Source organism: Rattus norvegicus, chromosome 11, assembly GCF_036323735.1.
Source record: "Rattus norvegicus strain BN/NHsdMcwi chromosome 11, GRCr8, whole genome shotgun sequence".
Taxonomy (NCBI): Eukaryota; Metazoa; Chordata; class Mammalia; order Rodentia; family Muridae; genus Rattus; species Rattus norvegicus.
In genome coordinates, this window is record NC_086029.1 from 57,251,604 (window position 1) to 57,271,427 (window position 19,824).

The 19,824-nt window shown below is 37.8% G+C and overlaps 1 protein-coding gene across 6 annotated transcripts in view; it reads left to right on the plus strand.

Moving 5' to 3' along the window:
• Positions 1-17,027, plus strand: part of Tmem45a (transmembrane protein 45A) — an 86,945-nt gene extending 69,918 nt beyond the window's left edge. For 3 of the 6 annotated variants that reach the window (XM_039087884.2, XM_063270229.1, XM_039087885.2), the window contains exons 2-6: positions 1,730-1,922; positions 3,207-3,413; positions 4,350-4,534; positions 12,761-12,906; positions 13,739-17,020. In XM_039087884.2, coding sequence (XP_038943812.1) covers positions 1,733-1,922; positions 3,207-3,413; positions 4,350-4,534; positions 12,761-12,906; positions 13,739-13,892 — 882 coding nt within the window. In that variant the 5' untranslated portion in view covers positions 1,730-1,732 and the 3' untranslated portion in view covers positions 13,893-17,020. Of the gene's footprint in view, positions 1-1,729; positions 1,923-3,206; positions 3,414-4,349; positions 4,535-12,760; positions 12,907-13,738 lie in introns of all 6 variants that reach the window. The other 3 variants (XM_039087886.2, NM_001350002.1, XM_063270228.1) reach the window with 3 other exon arrangements.
• Positions 17,028-19,824: the final 2,797 nt, after the last annotated feature.

Sequence of the window (19,824 nt, forward strand, 5' to 3'; positions counted from 1 at the left end):
ATAAAATTCTTTACTTAAAAAGGGGGGGATGTATAGTCTGGGTGGGTTTCTGAGTTCTTCACAGCAGTATTTTGCAATCTCGTATAGTTGTCTGACCCAGACCAACAGGCAGAATCAACAGCTCATGGGGGTTAGGTTGCTAAATGGGAGCCCATCAGAGCAGAAATTCCAGGTATCATTAAGGTCTTCATGTTCTTTTTAATAACAAAGAACTGAAGTTAGATGTCCAAAACATGCTAAGTTAAGTATATGGTTTAAACTATAGCACAGAGTGAGAGTTAGGACCAGAACCTGTACTTAGAGATGTATAATGTCGTCTGACTCTAGGGAGGTTTGGGTGACTCCAGGGTGTGTGAAGTCAGCATACACAGGATAAGGTATGTGGGGCAGCCTCATGGTTTCCTTTAGATCAACCCTTTAAGCCAGAGGGGAGTAACGCAAACTAAGAAGTTCACCCAAATAGGGATCTCAGTCTCCAAGACTAGGAATACCATGAAATCCTCCTTGTGAGTTTGCTTAGATCCGACTCTTAGATGTACAGGATGATTTTGGACTCTAGTTTCATCGTTCTGTTAATACTACAGTGAATATGCTTGAGAGAAGGACTTCCCAAATATTTAAAAACCCACGTTATTCAAGACTGCTTTATGCTGTTGACTGAACCCAGATTGTATTTCTGCTTCTTCGTTAGACTGTAGCAAGAATGTGAGCAAAGTGTATGATGTCATTTGGTTCATCAGGCTGTGTTGTTCTAAAAGTAAACCTCGAAGTTTCAATGGTCTGTGTTAACAAAGGGACACACACAAACTCAAACACATACTTGTGCACATACGTGACTGCGTGCACACACATATGTGCAAAATATGTGAGTCAGGCTGGCTGCCCATCTTTGTGCAACAGACATGTCCCACAAAAGTAGCTGAGGCAAGAGAACTAAGTTGTTCACGTAGACTTAAGTGACTCAGCTTGAGAGTGACACATACCAACGCTTTGCTTTGCAACTGGCCAGGATTACAAACATGATTCAAACCCAGCTGGATGAGATGACTGGACGCTATGCCGAAGAAGAACATATAAATGTTTCATGAATCCTACCAGTCTTAAAAAATTCTTGGTCCTTGCTCCATTAAAATTATTTACTTTAAAATCTATAGGCAGTATCACATCTTTTTAAATTTTTGAACTTATTAAAAATTTAAACTCTTTTTTTTTTCTTTTCTTTTTTTTCGGAGCTGGGGACCAAACTCAGGGCCTTGCGCTTGCTAGACAGGCGCTCTACCACTGAGCTAAATCCCCAACCCCAAAATTTTAAACTCTTTAAACTTTTCCAAACTTTCATGTTGTTTTCCCTCATGCTTAAAGGGCGTGTATATGATATGGTACATATTGTGTTTGGAAGAAATCAAAACATTCTACTTCTCAATTGTAAGGTCTCCACAAGTCATTTAACTTCTCCAAACCCACCTCTCATTTGAAAATTGGGTAAAGATTTCTCATCTATGGGTGAATTTCAAAAATTAGGGTAAGGATGACATTTAAAACTCTTGACACGGTGCCTAATCCATGACAAATGTCAAGACATGCAAATTTTTGTTTTACTTTTATTTGAATTGCCAGTCTTAGAGTAGGATTTACAATATGCTCATAATCCTCTCACAGCAGTAGATCTTGTAGGAACAGAAATATTTTTGCTGAGTTCAAGTGAAATGTCTATTTCTTATACTTGTAGGTCATGGGGAGTTTCATAGGTCATGCTCTCCCTGGGACTTTCTTCATCATGATGGGCTTTTGGTGGACTACAAAGAACATTCTGAAATCTGTCTACAAAAAACACACTCGAACCTGCTATCTGAATTCTAAAACATTATTACGTCGAATAGAGATTTGGGAAGGAGTTGTTGTGGTTATAATGGCTCTTACTGGTAAGTAGACCATTCATGGCCATATTCTGTTTTCTCCTTTTGAGCATCTCATGAGCAAAAAAAAAAAAAAAAAAAAAAAAAAAAAAATCAGTACAAGATTGGGAATTTTGTATTACTCTGTTGGTTAGTACTTAACCCAATTATAAATTACAACTGTCATAATCTTAGGAAAGTGACACATTTCATAATTATTCAAAAGCCTAATGAGTATTTAATTTGTATACGCAGTCAAGTGAATTTCCTTTTATCAGTGGGAACCTATGACATAACTTGATACAAGTTGTTATGATCCCTCAAAGAGTAATCTTTAAGAAACCATTTTGTAGGGGGTTGGGGATTTAGCTCAGTGGTAGAGTGCTTGCCTAGCAAGCGCAAGGCCCTGGGTTCAGCTCCCAGCTCTGAAAAAAAAAAAAAGAAACCATTTTGGAAATTATACAAAAATAATAAAAGTTATGGGAAATCTCCAATAATAAATCATTTTGTAGAGATAGGGATTAGGCTTGAAGGACATCTTGCTTCATGCATAGCCACCTTATTTCTTGAGTTGGACAGGTAACCTTTAACTTCAGTGCCTTCCATTGTTATTGAGCATTCTACAAAAACGTTCTGCAGTTTTACAGAATGCCTGTAGCTGCTCTTTTGTAAAAGGCAACATCTCTAATTTCCCCACTGATTCTTTTCATTCATGTCAATAGGATTTTGTTATGATCAAATTGCAAAGTAACCATTTCCAAAACGACTTTTCTTGCCCATTCTAGGAGTTAACAAGGCAGTATCTCTAAGGAAAGAAAAGTGTTTACATAAATAATTAATCATGTGTACAGTTGGCATGAGCCATCTCTATTATTCTAAGCTGGGGAAAAAGCTAATTCTTTATCAATTTTTTCAGGAATCAGGGAACATACTCTACTTTGAAACAGCCACCTAAGTGGGCAATATCTAGAAAGAAAGGAATCATCCTTTTATCAGACACATAGTGGAAATCAAAACCCTCAAGTAGTCATTAAATCAGAACCAATTGTTAAACCGAAGGTACCAATGTTAAGGATATGAAACAGTTGCTTGGCTCATTTGTCTAAATGTAGATGAAAGTGGTTATCCAAACAAGCATCTAAACTTTTGAATCAAGTCTAAATCATTATGGCTAGGCGTTTGCTAGACAGCTCAGAAAGAAGAATCAGCATCATAAGGTTGGAATAAGCAATGAGCACGTGCTCCTGTGTCTTCTCACAAACCAGGTAGAGTTAAGGAGAGGATTCTAAAATGTGATATATTCCTCCACAGGTATAGCTGGGGAACAGTTTATCTCGGGAGGACCTGCCTTGATCTTGTATAAAGACGGCCAATGGAACCAGATCCTGGGCTGGCATCACACCACCATGTACTTCTTCTTTGGTCTACAGGGTGTAACCCAGATCGTATGTTTTACTACTAATGCACTTCCGCTTTCCTTAAGCAAGTTGATGTTAGCGAATGCCATCTTTGTGGAGAGTAAGTATGAGAAAATACATTTTCTGTTCTTTTTCTATCTCTCAGTGTGCATTGATGTAGTGTTTTATAATAACACACCTTTTGTTCCTTTGTGTCACCTTGATTGGCAGGGCTATATGTCTGGGCCATAGTTAAATATATGCGTGTCCTAAATAAGATACCTATAGCCTTCCTTCCTTACATCTTTACAGACTAATTTAGATCTGGGCAGATACAGCCACTCAAAAAACTTTATTTACATTTCATGTCTGACTTTAAAAGTCATCTACGATGGGCACTTACCTGTCAGTTGTTGTGAAGCCCATCATTCTTTTCACTGCTAACAGTGAAAGCTGAACTCAGAGTGGTAGAGCATGAATTACTTGACACAATAGAAAATGTCTACCAACCTCTAATGAGCTTTCCAAATGTCAGAAACAGAAACCCTGACAGAATGTGGTACATAGTATCTAAAAAATGACTTCCTAATCCAAGATGTTAATGGGAATGACAGACTATTTCTTTCATTGATTTCTCAGATTGTTCTAAGGGTGGCAGATGAATCAAGTGTTTGATAATTTGTTATAATTTGTCTGTCTTTGCTGAACTTCTAAAAGTGAGACTCATTCATTCATCTGTACATTTACATTAATTATAGCTCCCACACAGCCATGTTTATTACATACTATCCCACACAGATAATGCTTTGGGCCATTTTTTAATGGTTTGTTAGAACACAAGACAAAGGTTGGAAGAATGGAAAAGTGGGGATGGAATTCAAAGATGCTCTTCCTAAGAGACAGTGTTTACTCTCCCCCAAAGCAAAAGTACATTGCTGTGGGGATCAATGGGGAGTTGCTCTATGGGACAAGTTTCTGTTTGTATAAAATTCTGTGGAGTGGTGCAGTGGGAAGCTTTTGGTTTTATCAGGAAATATGTTTTGTCCCCCTCTATTAGCATTTATCTTCTACAACCACACACATGGTCGGGAAATGGTTGATATTTTTGTACACCAACTTCTGTCCTACACCACCACGGCGGCGGGTCTAGTTGCCTTCATGGAGTTCCTCACAAAGAACAATGTACTTCTGGAGCTCGTGAGGTCAAGTCTCATCCTATTACAAGGAACCTGGTTCTGGCAGGTGAGTTGGGATTTCTAAGTAACAGATCCAGTATTACTTGTCTGTCCTTTCTAAGGGATGAGGCATTTGCTTTTAATACTTCCCTTCTGTGAGCATCAGAGAGGTGATGTTCTTGGAGTAGCCTGGCAGTTCTAGTGAAGAATATAGTCAGCGTAGCTGTGGAGGAAGTAGATCCTATGTTCCTTCACTATGGATCCACTCATCCTGTATGTCAAAAGTTGGAGCTGATGATCATGGTTGTAGGTGATTCCTACTGCATATTGCCGGACAGATCAAAACTCCAAAACACCATGTGAAAAGTAAAAGACAGAGAGAACACTTACTGAGAGACAAATCTATGGTGAGAATGGGAGCAACAAGTCACGTGGTGTGTGAACCAAGCACACCACAAAGCTTAGGATTTTGTGAACACTGTGGGGCTAACAGGATGGTTCAGTGGTGAACAGTACTTGTTGCTTTTGGAGAGAATAAAGTTTTTGTTCTTAGCATAACGTCAACTCCAGGGGTCTAGCATCTCTGAGTAGTACACTTAAGTGACCCCCAAAAATTCCACCAGAGAACTTCTAAACCTGATAAACAACTTCAGCAAAATGGCTGGATATAAAATTAACTCAAACAAATCAGTAGCCTTCCTCTATCCAAAGGATAAAAGGGCTGAGAAAGAAATTAGAGAAACAATAACCTTTACAATTAATGTAAAATATCTTGGTGTGACTCTAACCAAGCAAGTGAAATATCTGTACAAGAAGAACTTTAAGTCTCTGAAAAAAAATTTAAGATCTCAGAAGGTGAAAAGATCACCCATGCTCATGGGATGGCAGGATTAATATAGTAAAAATGGCCATATTGCTGAAAGCAATTACAGACTCAATGCAATCCCCATCAAAATTCCAACTCAATTCTTCACAGAGATAGAGCAATTCTCAAATTCAGTTGAAACAACAAAAAACCCAAGATAGTGAAAACTATTCTCAACAATAAAAGAACTTCTAGGGGAATCACCATCCCCTGACCTCAAGCTGTATTACAGAGCAATCATGATAAAAAATGCATGGTATTGGTAGAGACAGGAAGATAAATCAATGGAACAGAATTGAATACACAGAAATGAACACACACACTTATGGTCACTTGAACTTTGACAAAGGAGCTAAAACCATCCAGTGGAAAAAAGGCAGCAGCAGTCAGCATGTAGAAGAATATAAATTTACCTATTATTTCCTTGTACAAAGCTCAAGTCCAAGTGGATAAAAGACCTCTACATAAAATCAGATACACTAAATCTGTTAGAAGAGAGAGTGAGAAAGAGCCTCAAAAACATCAATCAGCACAGGGGAAAATTTCCTGAACATCAATGGCCCAGGTTCTAAGAATAACTATAAACAAATGAGATCTCTTAAGATTGAAAAGCTTCTATAAGGCAAAGGATACTGTCAATAGGACAAAACGGCAACCCACAGATTGGGAAAAGATCTTTACCAATTCTACATTCAATAGAGAGCTAATATCCAATATACACAAAGAACTCAAGAAGTTAGACTTCAGAGAACCCTCTTAAAAATGGGGTATAGAGCTAAACAGAAAATCCTCAGCTGAGGAATCTTGAATGACTGAGAAGCACCTAAAGAAATGTTGAATATTCTTAGTCATCATGGAAATGCAAATCAAAATGACTCTGAGATTCCACCTCACACCTGTCAGAATGGCTAAGATCAAAGTGACAGTAGATGCTGGCGAGGATGTGGAGAAAGAGGAACACTCCTCCATTGTTGGTGGGATTGCAGACTGGTACAACCATTCTGGAAATCAGTCTGGAGGTTCCTCAGAAAATTGGACATTGAACTGCCTGAGGATCCAGCTATACCACGCCTGAGCATATACCCAAAAGATGCCCCAACATACAAAAAAGACACGTGCTCCACTATGTTCATCGCAGCCTTATTTATAATAGCCAGAAGCTGGAAAGAACCGAGATGCCCTTCAACAGAGGAATGGATACAGAAAATGTGGTACATCTACACAATGGAATATTACTCAGCTATCAAAAACAATGACTTTATGAAATTCACAGGCAAATGGAATGAACTAGAAAATATCATCCTGAGTGAAGTAACCCAATCACAGAAAAACACACATGGATTTGTTGAATTCTTATTTCACTTTTTCCTTTGTTGTGAGGTTATCTTTCACTCCTTCTTCTCTCTCTCTCTCTCTCTCTCTCTCTCTCTCTCTCTCTTTCTCTCTCTCTCTCTTTAAATTTTTTTTGGTGTTTTTGGCTAGATGACAATTTCACTTATTTTTAACATCTTATTGATAAAACATGTCTTATCTATAAGTACCTCTAGATATAATTTAGTGTTGTATTTTTAGAGTCCTTTCATCTTTAATTTGTGAGTTCTTTTGACTTGTGTGGGGGTTTTCTGTTTTTGTTTTATGGCACTAGGAACCAAAAACATTGCCTCAAGCTCAAGATGTCACTGACTTGTAGCTCTATCTAGTTTTAGATTTTTAAGTGTATCTTTTCTAAACATCACTCATTTCCAGTTTAATCACCCTGTGATAAGAGAATGTGTTTCCTTTGAAGGCTGCAAGCACTTCCTTTGGTACAGAGCAGATGTCAGTATGAATTCTGTGTACTTGAAAGCGTGGGAATCAGTTATTTGCTCTGTTCAAAATTGTGTGTGTTGTCTGTCTTTCCGTTACTGCAACAAATGCCTAAGTGATCAATTATAGGGATAAAATGGATATTTTCCCACATGCTTTCAGAGGTCCCAGTCTGTGATTTATTAGTCCCTTTGGCTTTTAGGCTATTGTGCATAAATATGTCAGAGGGGTAATATGTGCAGAGAAAATCTTCCTCATGATTAGAAAATGAAAGAGAGAAGTAATGGCCAGGGTTCCACCATCTCCTCCCTATGACCTAAGGGCTCCTTTAGGTCTCCAACCTAAAGGTTAGATGACTTATCATTAGTGACACCGTGGAGAGCAAGCTGTTACCATATCAACCTTGAGGAGCCATGCATTCTTAAAATTGTAGTATACATACATACATGCATGTTTAATTTAATAATGAGCTTGATATTCATGTAAAGAAATGCAGTTAGAGCAAGAGAGGAAGCCCAAAGAGATTTGAAGAAAGGAATTATAAGATAGGATTATAATTAATAAAATCAATTAATATTTAGTTAATATTTAATTATTAGTTTTTAGACATTAAAAGAGAAAGACAAAACAGCTTATTGATGTCACTTTGGGCATAAAAATAATATTTTTGTACTCCTTAAAAAGTTTAAAAATAAACCAAAACTATGAGGTTACAACCTATAGGGATAAATTTCTGATTATTTAGAAAAATTTTCCCCCTACCAGTATGTCTAGATTAGTTTCTTGTGTGGCCAGGTGTCTAGCCTGAATATTGTCTTGGACCCTTGAACATTTTTTATGAGTGTAAATATACACTAACAAGAAATGACTGTTAAGCTACATCTTCATCCTTTGATTTTCTGAAATAAAAATATCTAGAAATTTAGGGAAATGTCTCATACTTCCATATTTTACTGGTATGTACAGTATGTGAACATTCATGTCCAAGGCATCATACTGTGATTTGCTTTACAGCACTTTCATGTCCTGCCATGTGTCCACAGATGACTAACACTCGTGTGTCAATTATCTACAGATAGATTAGAGAAAGTGACACTTGAACTCTTGGAACTAAATGTGTGGACTTGGGCACTCAATGAGACAAATGTACAGACTGGTTATTTCTTTATAGCTTATATTGAATGATTCTGTGCAGACAGAAGTGAAATTCCCCTATAAAAAGCCACTTCTTTCTTAAACTACACAGTATTTAAAGTATGTGTATTCAGTGACTAAGCCACTTCATGTAATTTAAAAATAGGAAGAAAGTTCCTTGAGGCCTTCATTCCGTGACACTTTTTTCTGTATTTCCCTGTGGGAGAGCAACTCAAAGGCTCATCTTGTACTTTGTTCTTCCTTTGCTTTTCCTTGTCTTCCTCCGAGTGTAGGAGGGTTGGGCAGAGGGGAAGCTTTTCCTGTTGCCTTTGCTTCTCGTCACTTTGGACAGTTGTCTTTGTGTATATCCTAGCTCTGCTTGTCCCCATGTCCCAAAGAATCCCCACAGAACAACTGTCTGGATTCTGAGTACAAACTTTAGCTCATCCTTGGCTAGACATTATAAAAACCAAAATGACTAAGCAGTTAAGAGCACACTGTGCTCTAGCAAAGGACTCGGCTTGGCTTCCATCATCCAGATGGTGGCTCACAACCTTCTGTAACTCCTGTCGTAGATATCAGGCATGCAAGTGATATTCAGGTATACATGCGGCTAAACACACGAAGTAAAATAAGTCTCTATTTAAAGCAAAAGTCCATTCTAAAATGGCTAAATGGCTCACAGTAGTGCCCCAAAGCCTGACATTGTAGATAAAAACCCTTGTTTGGGATATAAATGAGATTAATAAAACACGCAGCAATATGATTCCTACTCTAAACTACAGAAAATGGGCCTCTGGGTTATTACTTATCAGAGGAAAAGGCTAATTACAGTGTTTAAACCAAAGAGTAGTGAAGATTGAACTAATCAAAACCTGTATTTTGCAGGGAGAGGAGGGTAGCATACAAAATGTAGTAAAAAGAATTCCTTCATAGGTCTTTTGTCATTTTATGGTAGAAAGCTAATTAGGACTGCTGATAAAAATTGTTCATTTGATAAGATGACTTGATGGGCTTGTTAGTTTCTGGTCCTGAGCTACAATATTCTTAATTCACTTAAGTTTACCTTAAAGGCTTAGAATATCCCTTGGCTTCCACAGTAGCTATCTTCATGGCCCCTGTTCTTGGGTCACATCTTGGCCTATAGTCATATATGTAGCTTTCCAACACTAGGAGGTGAGGTTCCAGTAAAATATTCAGGAAGAAACACTCTACTGTTTGTCACTCTGATATAAAATAATAAAAATAGTAAAAAAAAAATAAAGTAAAATTCTTTTGTAAACTGGCAGCTTTTTATTTATTTCTTATTATTATGATTTTTAATGATGGCTACTAAAGGTTTCTAGAAACAGTTTATTTTGGAAGTTTCTAAAGGCAACTGTGGAGTCTGGATAAAATGGTAGATTAGAACCTAATTCTGTAAGATCCAGCAAAAGAGGGACACAAGATTAAAAACATACTTAGGGACTCTGTCTCTAGTAGAAAGAGGTGAAGAGGGAAAGAAAGAAGCCTGCATGAGACTTTAGTAAAGTCACAGCTAGAAAAATCCATCAGCCAGTCACCAACGTCAGCACACTGCTTACACTGTGTGGTAGCTGAGAGGTGCTTTGCTTTTCTGGACTCAGTGCTAATGGGTCAGTGAGCTGGAGAGTTTCTGACCAGGCTACAAACACACACCAGGATTGGAGGTGCCTTTAATGAGGGAGGCATCGAGCCCCTTAGACCATGGAGATGAAGACACAACTTTCCTTAAGGCTGAGATTCTCCACGAGCACCCTGGAATAAATAACCCAACTGCCAGGGCTACTGAATCCATGGGAAACTGAGAAATGAGGGGTTAAACTGGTCCAGGAACCTTGCGTAGATCTGTGACCAGAAAGACACTGCCTGGTGACAAAGACAGGTGTGGGAGGACAGATGTGCCACACTTTCTCTGTGCCTGAAACACAGGAAACCTCACATAGAAAAAGACAATGCTCAAACACTAGATAAGGAAGAATTAACTGGAAGATAGGGAGATATCAGTCTGGGAAAGTCTAGCAGAAGGTGGAGTCCTACATCAAAACCCGTATTACCAAGTGAATGTACCAACCTGGCTTGTGTAACTGGTCTCTCTTGCTTCTTCAACCCAGGGCCTGGAAACCACTAATCTGCTGTCTCCATGAATGTTTACCTATTCTGAATTTTTCGTATTAGACAAAAATCATAAAGTGTATGACCTGCTGTTTCTTGCTTCTTTTACTATATATGTTTTCCCGTTTCATCTATGCTGTAGCATGACCCTTTTATGATCAATTAATATTTCATTTCGTGGATATACCACATTTTGGCTACTTATCATAGATTGATAGAGATTGCTTTTTCCCTCAAGTTATGGCTATGATGGATATGCTGCTCAGAATATTTTTGCACAGATTTTTATTTGAATGTTTTGATCATATAGGTATAAAATTGATGGCCACTATTAATCCATCATGTGTGTATCAGTTTGCAGTCCCATCAGCCAGGAACAAGGATATCAACTTCTTTGTATAATGAAAATTTAGTCCTGTTTTTATTTATTGGTTGAATCTTATGGTTTGGATTTTTCTTCCTTTTAACTAATGATGTTGCTTCCCTTAATGTGTGCAAACTTACACCAATGGTTCTTGAACTCATTGCCCACTGAGATAAATTTTGGTTAAATTTTATGAGTGCATTTTATATTTTAAGCATTGCATATTTATCAGATATACGATTTACAGAAATTTCCCCTGCTGTTTTCTTGATGGAATATTTTGAAGTCAAAAGGTTTTTTTTATTTTAATTGTGACAGAGGTCTTAATTTTGGCTTCAGGATTATCATTATCAAATATTGATCATGAAACTTTTCTATGTGTTTTGGTGAGTTAAATGGCTTTTCTCGAATATTTATGAATCTTGACATATTTTGAGGTAATTTTTAATGTGATCTAAGATAGGTGTCCAGATTCATCATTGTATATATGTGGATATCCAGTGGTGCCAGCATTTTTGAAGAGATAATTTTTTGCTCTGCTTGGCATATTTCTAAAAACTAACTAATCATAAATATATAGGTTTATTTCTGGGTTCTTGATTCTATTTCATTACCTCACATTTCTATCAGTTTCATCAGGGCAGCAGCTTTGATGACTGTGGTTAAGCAATGCATTTTAAAATGAAGAGGTGTGAGTCCTACAACTTTGGTGATCTTTTCCCATGATTTTAAAAATGCAATAGCAGAAATAATGCAATTCCACATGAATTTTATGACCATCTCTTTTAAAAATGTCTATGACAAAACCCTATTGAGATTTCAATAGCCATTATTTTGATGGCAAATTGCCCTGAGGTTTTTTTTGCCATCTCAATAATATCGAGAAATATAGTTCATGGAGATGGTTTTCCGTTTCCTTGCCCCCTTGATTTCTTTTACCAGCATTATGCAGCTTCTGACATAAACATTTTAAAGCTTCTCAATCTGTGTGAGTTCATACGTGTATTTACATGTGCATGTGTGGGTGTGGCAACTGGAATCAACATCAGTGCCTTGTGGATACTAATTAAATGTTCCACCATGGAGCAGTATTTCCAATTGTTCTTGGGTACTACTCTTTGCTCAGTGTTAGTTTAAGTACATTAAAGAACTTTGTTGTGGGTTTTCCATTGCTCAGGTGTAAATATGTGGGTTATGATTATGTATTGATTTTCAATTTGCAAATTTATAAAACTCCTTCACTAGATTTGATAATTTGGTTGTGGGTTCTTTATTTTTCTATGTTTACAATCTTATTATATATAAACACAGATTACTTTGCTCTTTTTTTCCAAAACGAATGTCTTTATTTTTCTTGATTAATTTTCCCGATTAGAATTTTCGATACAGTGTTTAATGGAGGTGATAATAGAAAATATCTGTTTGTTGTCCCTGATCCTGAAGAGAAAGTCCTAGCCTTTTACCAGTTAACACAACATTGTCTATGGGTTTCTATTTATTTATAAAAGCATTTTACAGTCTAATTTTGAAACACCAGAGTGAGGCTGTACAATGTTGGCACTCCGCATCAATCTATCATCACTGGAGTAAAATATGCTTTGGCCAATAGGTACGTTAGTGATTTTTTTTAATAGATGTTCCATTCCTTGGCATATGACCATCAAGACTTGATAGTGTTGAACTTCAAATTCAAAAAGAAGATTTTACTCTTACCATCTTATAAGACAGATTAGGGATTCCAGAAAGTGCAAGCAAGGCCAGAGATGGCCACTCTAACATTTTGAAATGTGATAATTAAATACACTTAAAATTATTCTTCAAAAATATGCCTTGGTAGAGAGGGACTACAATACTGAAATGTACAGAAAACCCGACACTGTGTTTGTGATGCCTCAAATTACGGGAGTCATGTTACTTAGCAAACACTTTTAAGTGACCCTTCTTTGAGAAGATGGTTGGTTATCTTAATATGCACTTGTTTTGAATTGCAGGTTGCTTTTGTTCTGTACCCTCCTAAAGGAAGAGCTACATGGAACCTGTCCGATATTGGAAATAAAATGTTTCTCTCAATGTGCTTTTGTTGGCATTATGCATCAATTGTCATGCTCATCGGAGTAATATTTGCGTTGGCCAACTGGTAAGTTAGTGATTTTTTTTTTAATCGATGATCCTTTCCTTGGCATATGACCATCAAGACTTGATAGTGTTGAACGTAAATTCAAAAGGAGGATTTTATTCTTACCTTATGAGACACACTAGGGTATTGGGAAGCTATCTCTACACAGAGAACAGGCAAGCAGAATGGTCCATGTTGACTTAAAGTTGTAATAGTTCAGTGACGTGACTGCTGTGCCTCTGACCCATGCCTCATCCTACATATACCCTCTGGATCCTCTGTCTTTTCACATATACTGCTGTCTATTCTGAATGGCTAGATCCTCTGTGTGCAGTGAGATCTCCACTTACTCATGTGTGCATACTTTAATTGTCCTATTTCATAACCTTGGAACCTTTTTTGACAAATTTATATAAACAAAATTAAATAAGACAATGTGGAACAATCCATAGCATAATTACTATGTAGGTAGTGCTGCACCCCTTGCAGGCTCTCCAGATCTCTAGAATGTAGCAGCTACTTCTAGGCCCCATGGTTTGCCCATGGGTTAACTTCTACCGTAACCAGCTCTGCATCCTCTAGGCATGGGATCCAGGTCGTCTCTCCTCATCTGAGCTTTCCACTACAGTAGCTGTTACACCGGGGCTCTGAGAAAGAAACTCGAACCATTGCCTTCTCCAGCTCCCAGAGGTCCCTCTTGGGCTTTGGATGGGTGTACTTCATCCTGTAGATCCTTTCTTCCTCCTCCAGATTGTTTCCTTCAGTTCTGTTCCCTTCCCCAAAGCATGTGCTTCAGCTCATTGCTAAAGCTGGCTGGGCTCCTTAGTCTTGCTTTCTTTCCTTGTTATTCTAGGCTGACGTCTGAACCTCTTCTTCTTAGGGGCTGGGCAGTCTTCAGGAACAGTACCAGGATGCAAGGAAAAACTCTCCCTCGTGTCAGCTCCCCTCCAGAGCCAACAGAAGACTACTGTCTCTTCCTGTTTCAAAAGTCTTCAGATGCGCAATAAATGACTTGCCCATTTGCACATCCTTAGAAACAAGAAACTCCACTTTTATTTTTTAGCCTCTTGCAGTCCCCATCATGCGTTGTTCTACTCTCTGAGCTGACAGTTCCCTTTGCCTGGCATATTTACACTAAGTGCCCATCTCTTCTTCAAAACCTTTTATAATTCCTCTGATTTATATTGATCTGATTCAGTAGTTCTTTGTTTCCACAGACACTTTAAGTATTGTGATCTACCAATTGCCATATGTTGACTATAAGTGCTTGTTAATCCTCTCTGCCAGCTACATTGTATCCTCAATGTGAAAACAATCATTTTTATATCCCCAAACCTACTGGCACATTGACAGACATATAGTAAGTGCTCAGTTAACATTTTGTTCAGAAATTGTATTTTATATGTTTTTATTTTCCTTTAATATTAATATTGGAAAGACAAGACCAAGAGTTCAACATTTCCTGAACTATCCTGGCTTCCCGTCCATAAACCCCCATCCCATCCTCCTTCCCCCTTCTTCTATGAGGGTGTTCCCCCACCCAGCCACCCACCCCTTCCTGCCTCCCTGCCGTGACATTCCCCTACACTGGGATATCAAGCCTTGGCAGGACCAAGGGCATCTCCTCCCATTGTTGCCCAACAAGGCCATCCTCTGCTACATATGCAGCTGGAGCCATGGGTCTGTCTGTGTATAGTCTTTGAGTAGTGGTTTAATCTCTGGGAGGTCTGGTTAGTTGGTATTGTTGTTCCTCTGGGGTTGCAAACCCCTTCCACTCCAATCCTTTCCACAACTCCTCCAATGGGGACCCCGCTGAACTATTTTAATATATATTTAAGCAACAGTTTTAAAATATCACAAAAATTTGATATTGTCTTTCAGTGAGATCACACAAATAACTAATTCAGTCCTGATTTTGGGAATAAGGAGCTTTAAAATGCTGTTAGTCAGGGTTTCACAAGTCATTAAATGTCAGACATTATATCCAAGTTGTTTGACATAGTACAATGACAGCCACACAAGCATATCTAAGTCACAGAATTCTCCTCCCTAAATGCTTGAAAGATTACACTAAATGTTCCAATTTTGCAAAATAATGGTTCAAGGTTGCCTCATTCTATTGCCTGCCTATAGTCTTGATTACATAAGCTCAGGTGAAACCTATGTGTTGGGAAATCTTGTTGCATATTTAATGTTTCCCTAAAATATACCTCTGTTGCAGAGAACTATTTCAATAATCCTTGCCTATGAATAAAGAAGCCTATATCTAGATATATTTTTCACACAGTGAGTCATGTAAAGAACAAAGTGGGGCTTGTTCACACACTAGGCACTAAGTTTCATGGAGGTAACGCTTGTGTCAGCTCAGCTCTCTTGGATATTAATTGATGAGAACATGAGGCAAGAGCAGAAACATACCACGGTCTTGATTCCCCAAATTTTCCTCATTCTAGTAACTAGCAATGTATCTGAGTGTCTGCCTCTCTCTCTGCCTCTCTCTCTCTCTCTCTCTCTCTCTCTCTCTCTCTCTCTCTCTCTCACACACACACACACACACACACATACACATCTATTTGTCTATCCACCCATCATTTTTCTATCTATCTATGTATGTGTGTATGTATGTATGTATGTATGTATGTATCTATCTATCTATCTATCTATCTATCTATCTATCTATCTATCTATCTATCTACCTATCTACTTATTTATCTATTTTTCTTGTTTGTTTTTAAGACAGGGTATCACTATGTGGTTCTGAGTCACTTAGAACTTTCTGCATAGACCAGGCTGGCAACAGACTCACTGAGCAGTTTTTCTTAGCTGACGAATCAACAGACATTATTGATTATGTTCAGTTGCTTTTTGTTGGAGATTCTAGGGTCAGTTGGTGATGTATAAAGAATTGGTAGGCTCTATTCATAGATGAGTGATGTGACCTCTTGTCAGATTGTTCCAAAGGTCAGTGATGTGTCAAATGTGTCAAGGTTATAGGTTAGAATCACTTCTGACTCTGGTTAGGGCTAGGGCAGAAAAAATGGGATGAAGTTGTTGATGAAGCTTTCATGAAGATTTTGTGTGGGATTCAGAGCACAGGAATGACAGGATGTATGGATAGAGCAAACCAGAACTTCATCAGACAAAGAAAGACAGAAAGTAAACGTAGGAATGTAAACAGGCTGACGGAATCGTTCATAAAAAGTAATTCAGGCCAGACTTAATATGTGTATTCAGTTGGACTGTCACCCTAAGAAAAGGTCATGTATTTCCTTACAGGAACACCACTTTGCAATCCACACGTAGTTATGGATTTGATGTAGATGCATCAATGTCAGGTTCCTTTACATCTGTCCTGCTTGCTTAACAAATGATCAGTTGTCTTCTGGTAAATAACTAAGCAATCTCATAACACATTTTACAGACAACATCTTTTCTGTTTCCTTAGTCCTTGGTGTAGTCCATACTCATTTCCAGGTATCTCAAAGTCAGGTAGGAATCATTTCCCTTTTGGCATTGCCTTTGTTCATGGTCATTGTAGGAATAATCTATAGTTCATTACAGTTTAGATTCACATTTCTCTAAAGTTTTGACTCTTGGTATCACGTAACCAGAGATGATCTTCTTTTTCCCCAGGTTAGTTAAATCTAGACTTAGGAAGGTCTGCACCTCAGAAGTTGGACTCCTTAAACATGTTGACCGTGAACAAGAATCAGAAGAAGAAGTATGATTTTGATGGGCATCAAGTCTTTCTAGATAAACCTTCTCATTTTGGGTTGCCTGTTTCTTTTGACTCGAGAACAGTTCTCTGAGGCTGACTCCATGCTGTTTGTATTTCCAGTTTTGTTAAAGTGTTGGACTTTAAATATCTTACTTTCAGCTCTGAAAGTACTGTGGGTGATAAATTCATTTTGCATATTGTGCATGCATATAATTCAAGAGCAACCATAATTTTTTCCAAAGTCATATATTGTTCCATGTTCATTTATTAAAATTACATATTTTATTTTTCCTGATAGATACCTTCAAGCCTTGTGGTCTTGCCATCAGTATAATACATTAAATGTTCAATTCTACTTGTTTATCTTGTTGCCACAATGAAAAAAAATAAATGAATTCATGCACCTTGGTACAGAAACCTCAAATCCTCATTTTTTTCTTATTAAAGTATACCTTGCCTTCACATGATACAGAAAAATCTGCATGTACAGAAATCCATTCCTTTGAAACATTTCTCTATGGAAAGCCTGATGCAAAAGATAGACCAGAACTCTTCCTCTGAGCTTTCAAAAGGGAATGGTGTTGAGACACATAGTTTCAAAGATGTCAGAGACTAGAAGAGAGGAATTGCGGTATTATCATAACCTAGCATGGCCACTGTGCCATTTGCTCTTCTAAAGAGGTAAAGGATTAAACAACAAGCTTTTATACAATCCTAGGGTAAAGAGTCTGAGTCTTTGTGCCCTGTGGGCCAAGAAACTCCCAGATATGAGTAAAAAAATCATGCATATTATTCTGGTTCTACCATTAATCACTCTCCATGTTTCTCATAATTAGCACATCTCTCTCCCTTTACTTGACCTCAGTTTAAAAGGCCAAAACATGGTTCTTCACTCTAAAGTAAAGAAGATCAAACTGACTTAAGAGGCATAGGGACCCTTTCTTCCTATCACATCTTATGAATCTCAAATGAAAACAGATAAAGAACTAAATTAATACAATGTTACACAAGAAGGTCAGTCTCTGCTATAACAGAAAAAGGAAAGGACACAGAAATCCTTATGGATAACCTAAATATGAAAGAGGTGACACAGGCTCTATGCCCATGGAGCTGAACCACAAACAATGAAATCCAGAAGACACCCTGGCATTCCAGAACTCTGGCAAGCCCAGAAGCTACCCCATCATATACACATCACAGTGGATCTGAAGAGATGAGTATAATCTTCTTACCCAAGAACTGGAAATCTTGTTATGTAAGATTAAAAAAACAGATATGAATGCCTAAAAATATCTCTTGAGCTGTGAGAGGACCCTAGTGCAATCCAGGCTACAATGTACCAATGTGTCATGGTCCTCTGAGGATCATGTGTTCTGTTCATGTCTGTCTCAGATTTAAGGACTCCTTTTTAGACCAACAGCATTCTGTGACTGCCACATTTGAGCTTCAAAGAAGTCAGTCAACAGTCAGCCATAGTTAATTGAGATAAGTCGCTGATATCTAGGTCTAACCAGTATAGACAAGCCTGGAAATTTGAAAGCCAATGAATCCAGATTTTCTGCTGTGTTTAGGAGAATGAGGAGATCACAACTTCTCCAGGTTTGAACCCAGAGAACATAAGATACAACTCAGGGACTTCTCAGAACATCTGAGACTGGGACCAGCTTGGGTATGCTTTCCTACAGCTCCTGAAATAAAAACCTTTCTTGCAACTATATGGTTGTACTATTGAGGCTGTTTAGTGCGAACAAATTAGTTAACCATGATCTCAAGCCTGAAATTTGCACTTGTTTTATTTATTTCCTTTACCCTGCCCCCAGGAGGTGTCAATCCATTTGTGGAATTTGTAATGATTTTGGTTTATCAAAAGAATATATTTCATCAAGTTGTCCAAAATAATGAGAAATATAACAAAAGTATAAATGGTTTTCTCTACTCCAGAACATGGGATGAGGAACGGCAGTTCAGCTATACTTATGAGCCAGTGCAGTCAGTAGACACTGGGTTACTTGTTGAACAGATGGTCCATTTCCAGATGCTAGGGAGTATTCAGTAAGCTAAGAGTGGAGTGATGGTCAAAGGAAAGCTGCCTTCTACACCAACGGCACCACAGTAAAATATAAGAATATTGGAAGTGAGATGACAAGTGATGTGAAGAAAAAGAGTCGGAAGGAGAATAAAGAATGTTAAGAAGAGGCATCGGGACATTTTGCCAGACCTTCCCCAGAGGTCTGTTTATGAAGAAAAGCGGTGGCCCTGTTCAATCCTTATGTGAAACTGTGAAGTCATGGTGGTTATATTTCCAGAGGATTAGGCTGTGTCAGGACAGAGCTTGGCTTTATCTAGGACAGAGCAGAGATGGGGATCCCTCCCTTTACCTGGTGCTTTGTCTCAGCTGTCACAAACCTGAATACCAAGTCCATGAAGTTCTGCTGTATTTCCTTCATGAGTATCTCATGGCACATCATAACATTATTTTACACATAGTATTGCTTCACCAGTATAGGAGCTTATCAAGGTGCTGATTTTACCTTATCTTGAAAATGGATTAATAAGGTGAGGCAGCAATCGCCATACTACAAGAAAAACCAGAAATAAAAATGAAGGAAGGAACTTTACCAAACACAAGTCAATGATTGATAGAATTTATATATATATGGAAAACAAACTCCCACATATTTGCATTTTGTTAAATCCAGATAAAGAAAAGCAAAAAAATAGGGGACAGGGGACAGGCATACAACAACCTGAACTTCCCCCATATAAATATAAATGAAAAAATAGTATTGCTTTAAGATTAGAGGGATAGGTGCTTTCATGAGCTGTTAAGTGGGTAGAATAATTAGGCTTCTAGACTCACTCACTTAAAAATATCTCAAGAGTGATTCCTTTTAAATTGGATTTGAAAACATCTATTTTTATTTTATTACTGGGTAGGGATGCCTTTCATGTTCAAGCTAAGGACAGGAGATTGACTCTCCAAAACTCTATCATTCCAATTTTAAGCACAGAAAAATTTAACTCCCGAGTTTTGAGGTGTTTTACTTTGAGACTTAAATGATTAGATTTCTCTTTACACTTTCAGATTCTTTTGTAGCAGTGAACTAAATACTTTACATATGTTTAAGTGTTTCAACCAACAGACAAGATTTCCTAAGCCTTTATTGTTTTTTTTACAAATCCAATTAGATAAACTTCTAAAGAAAGCTGGAGGAATTTAA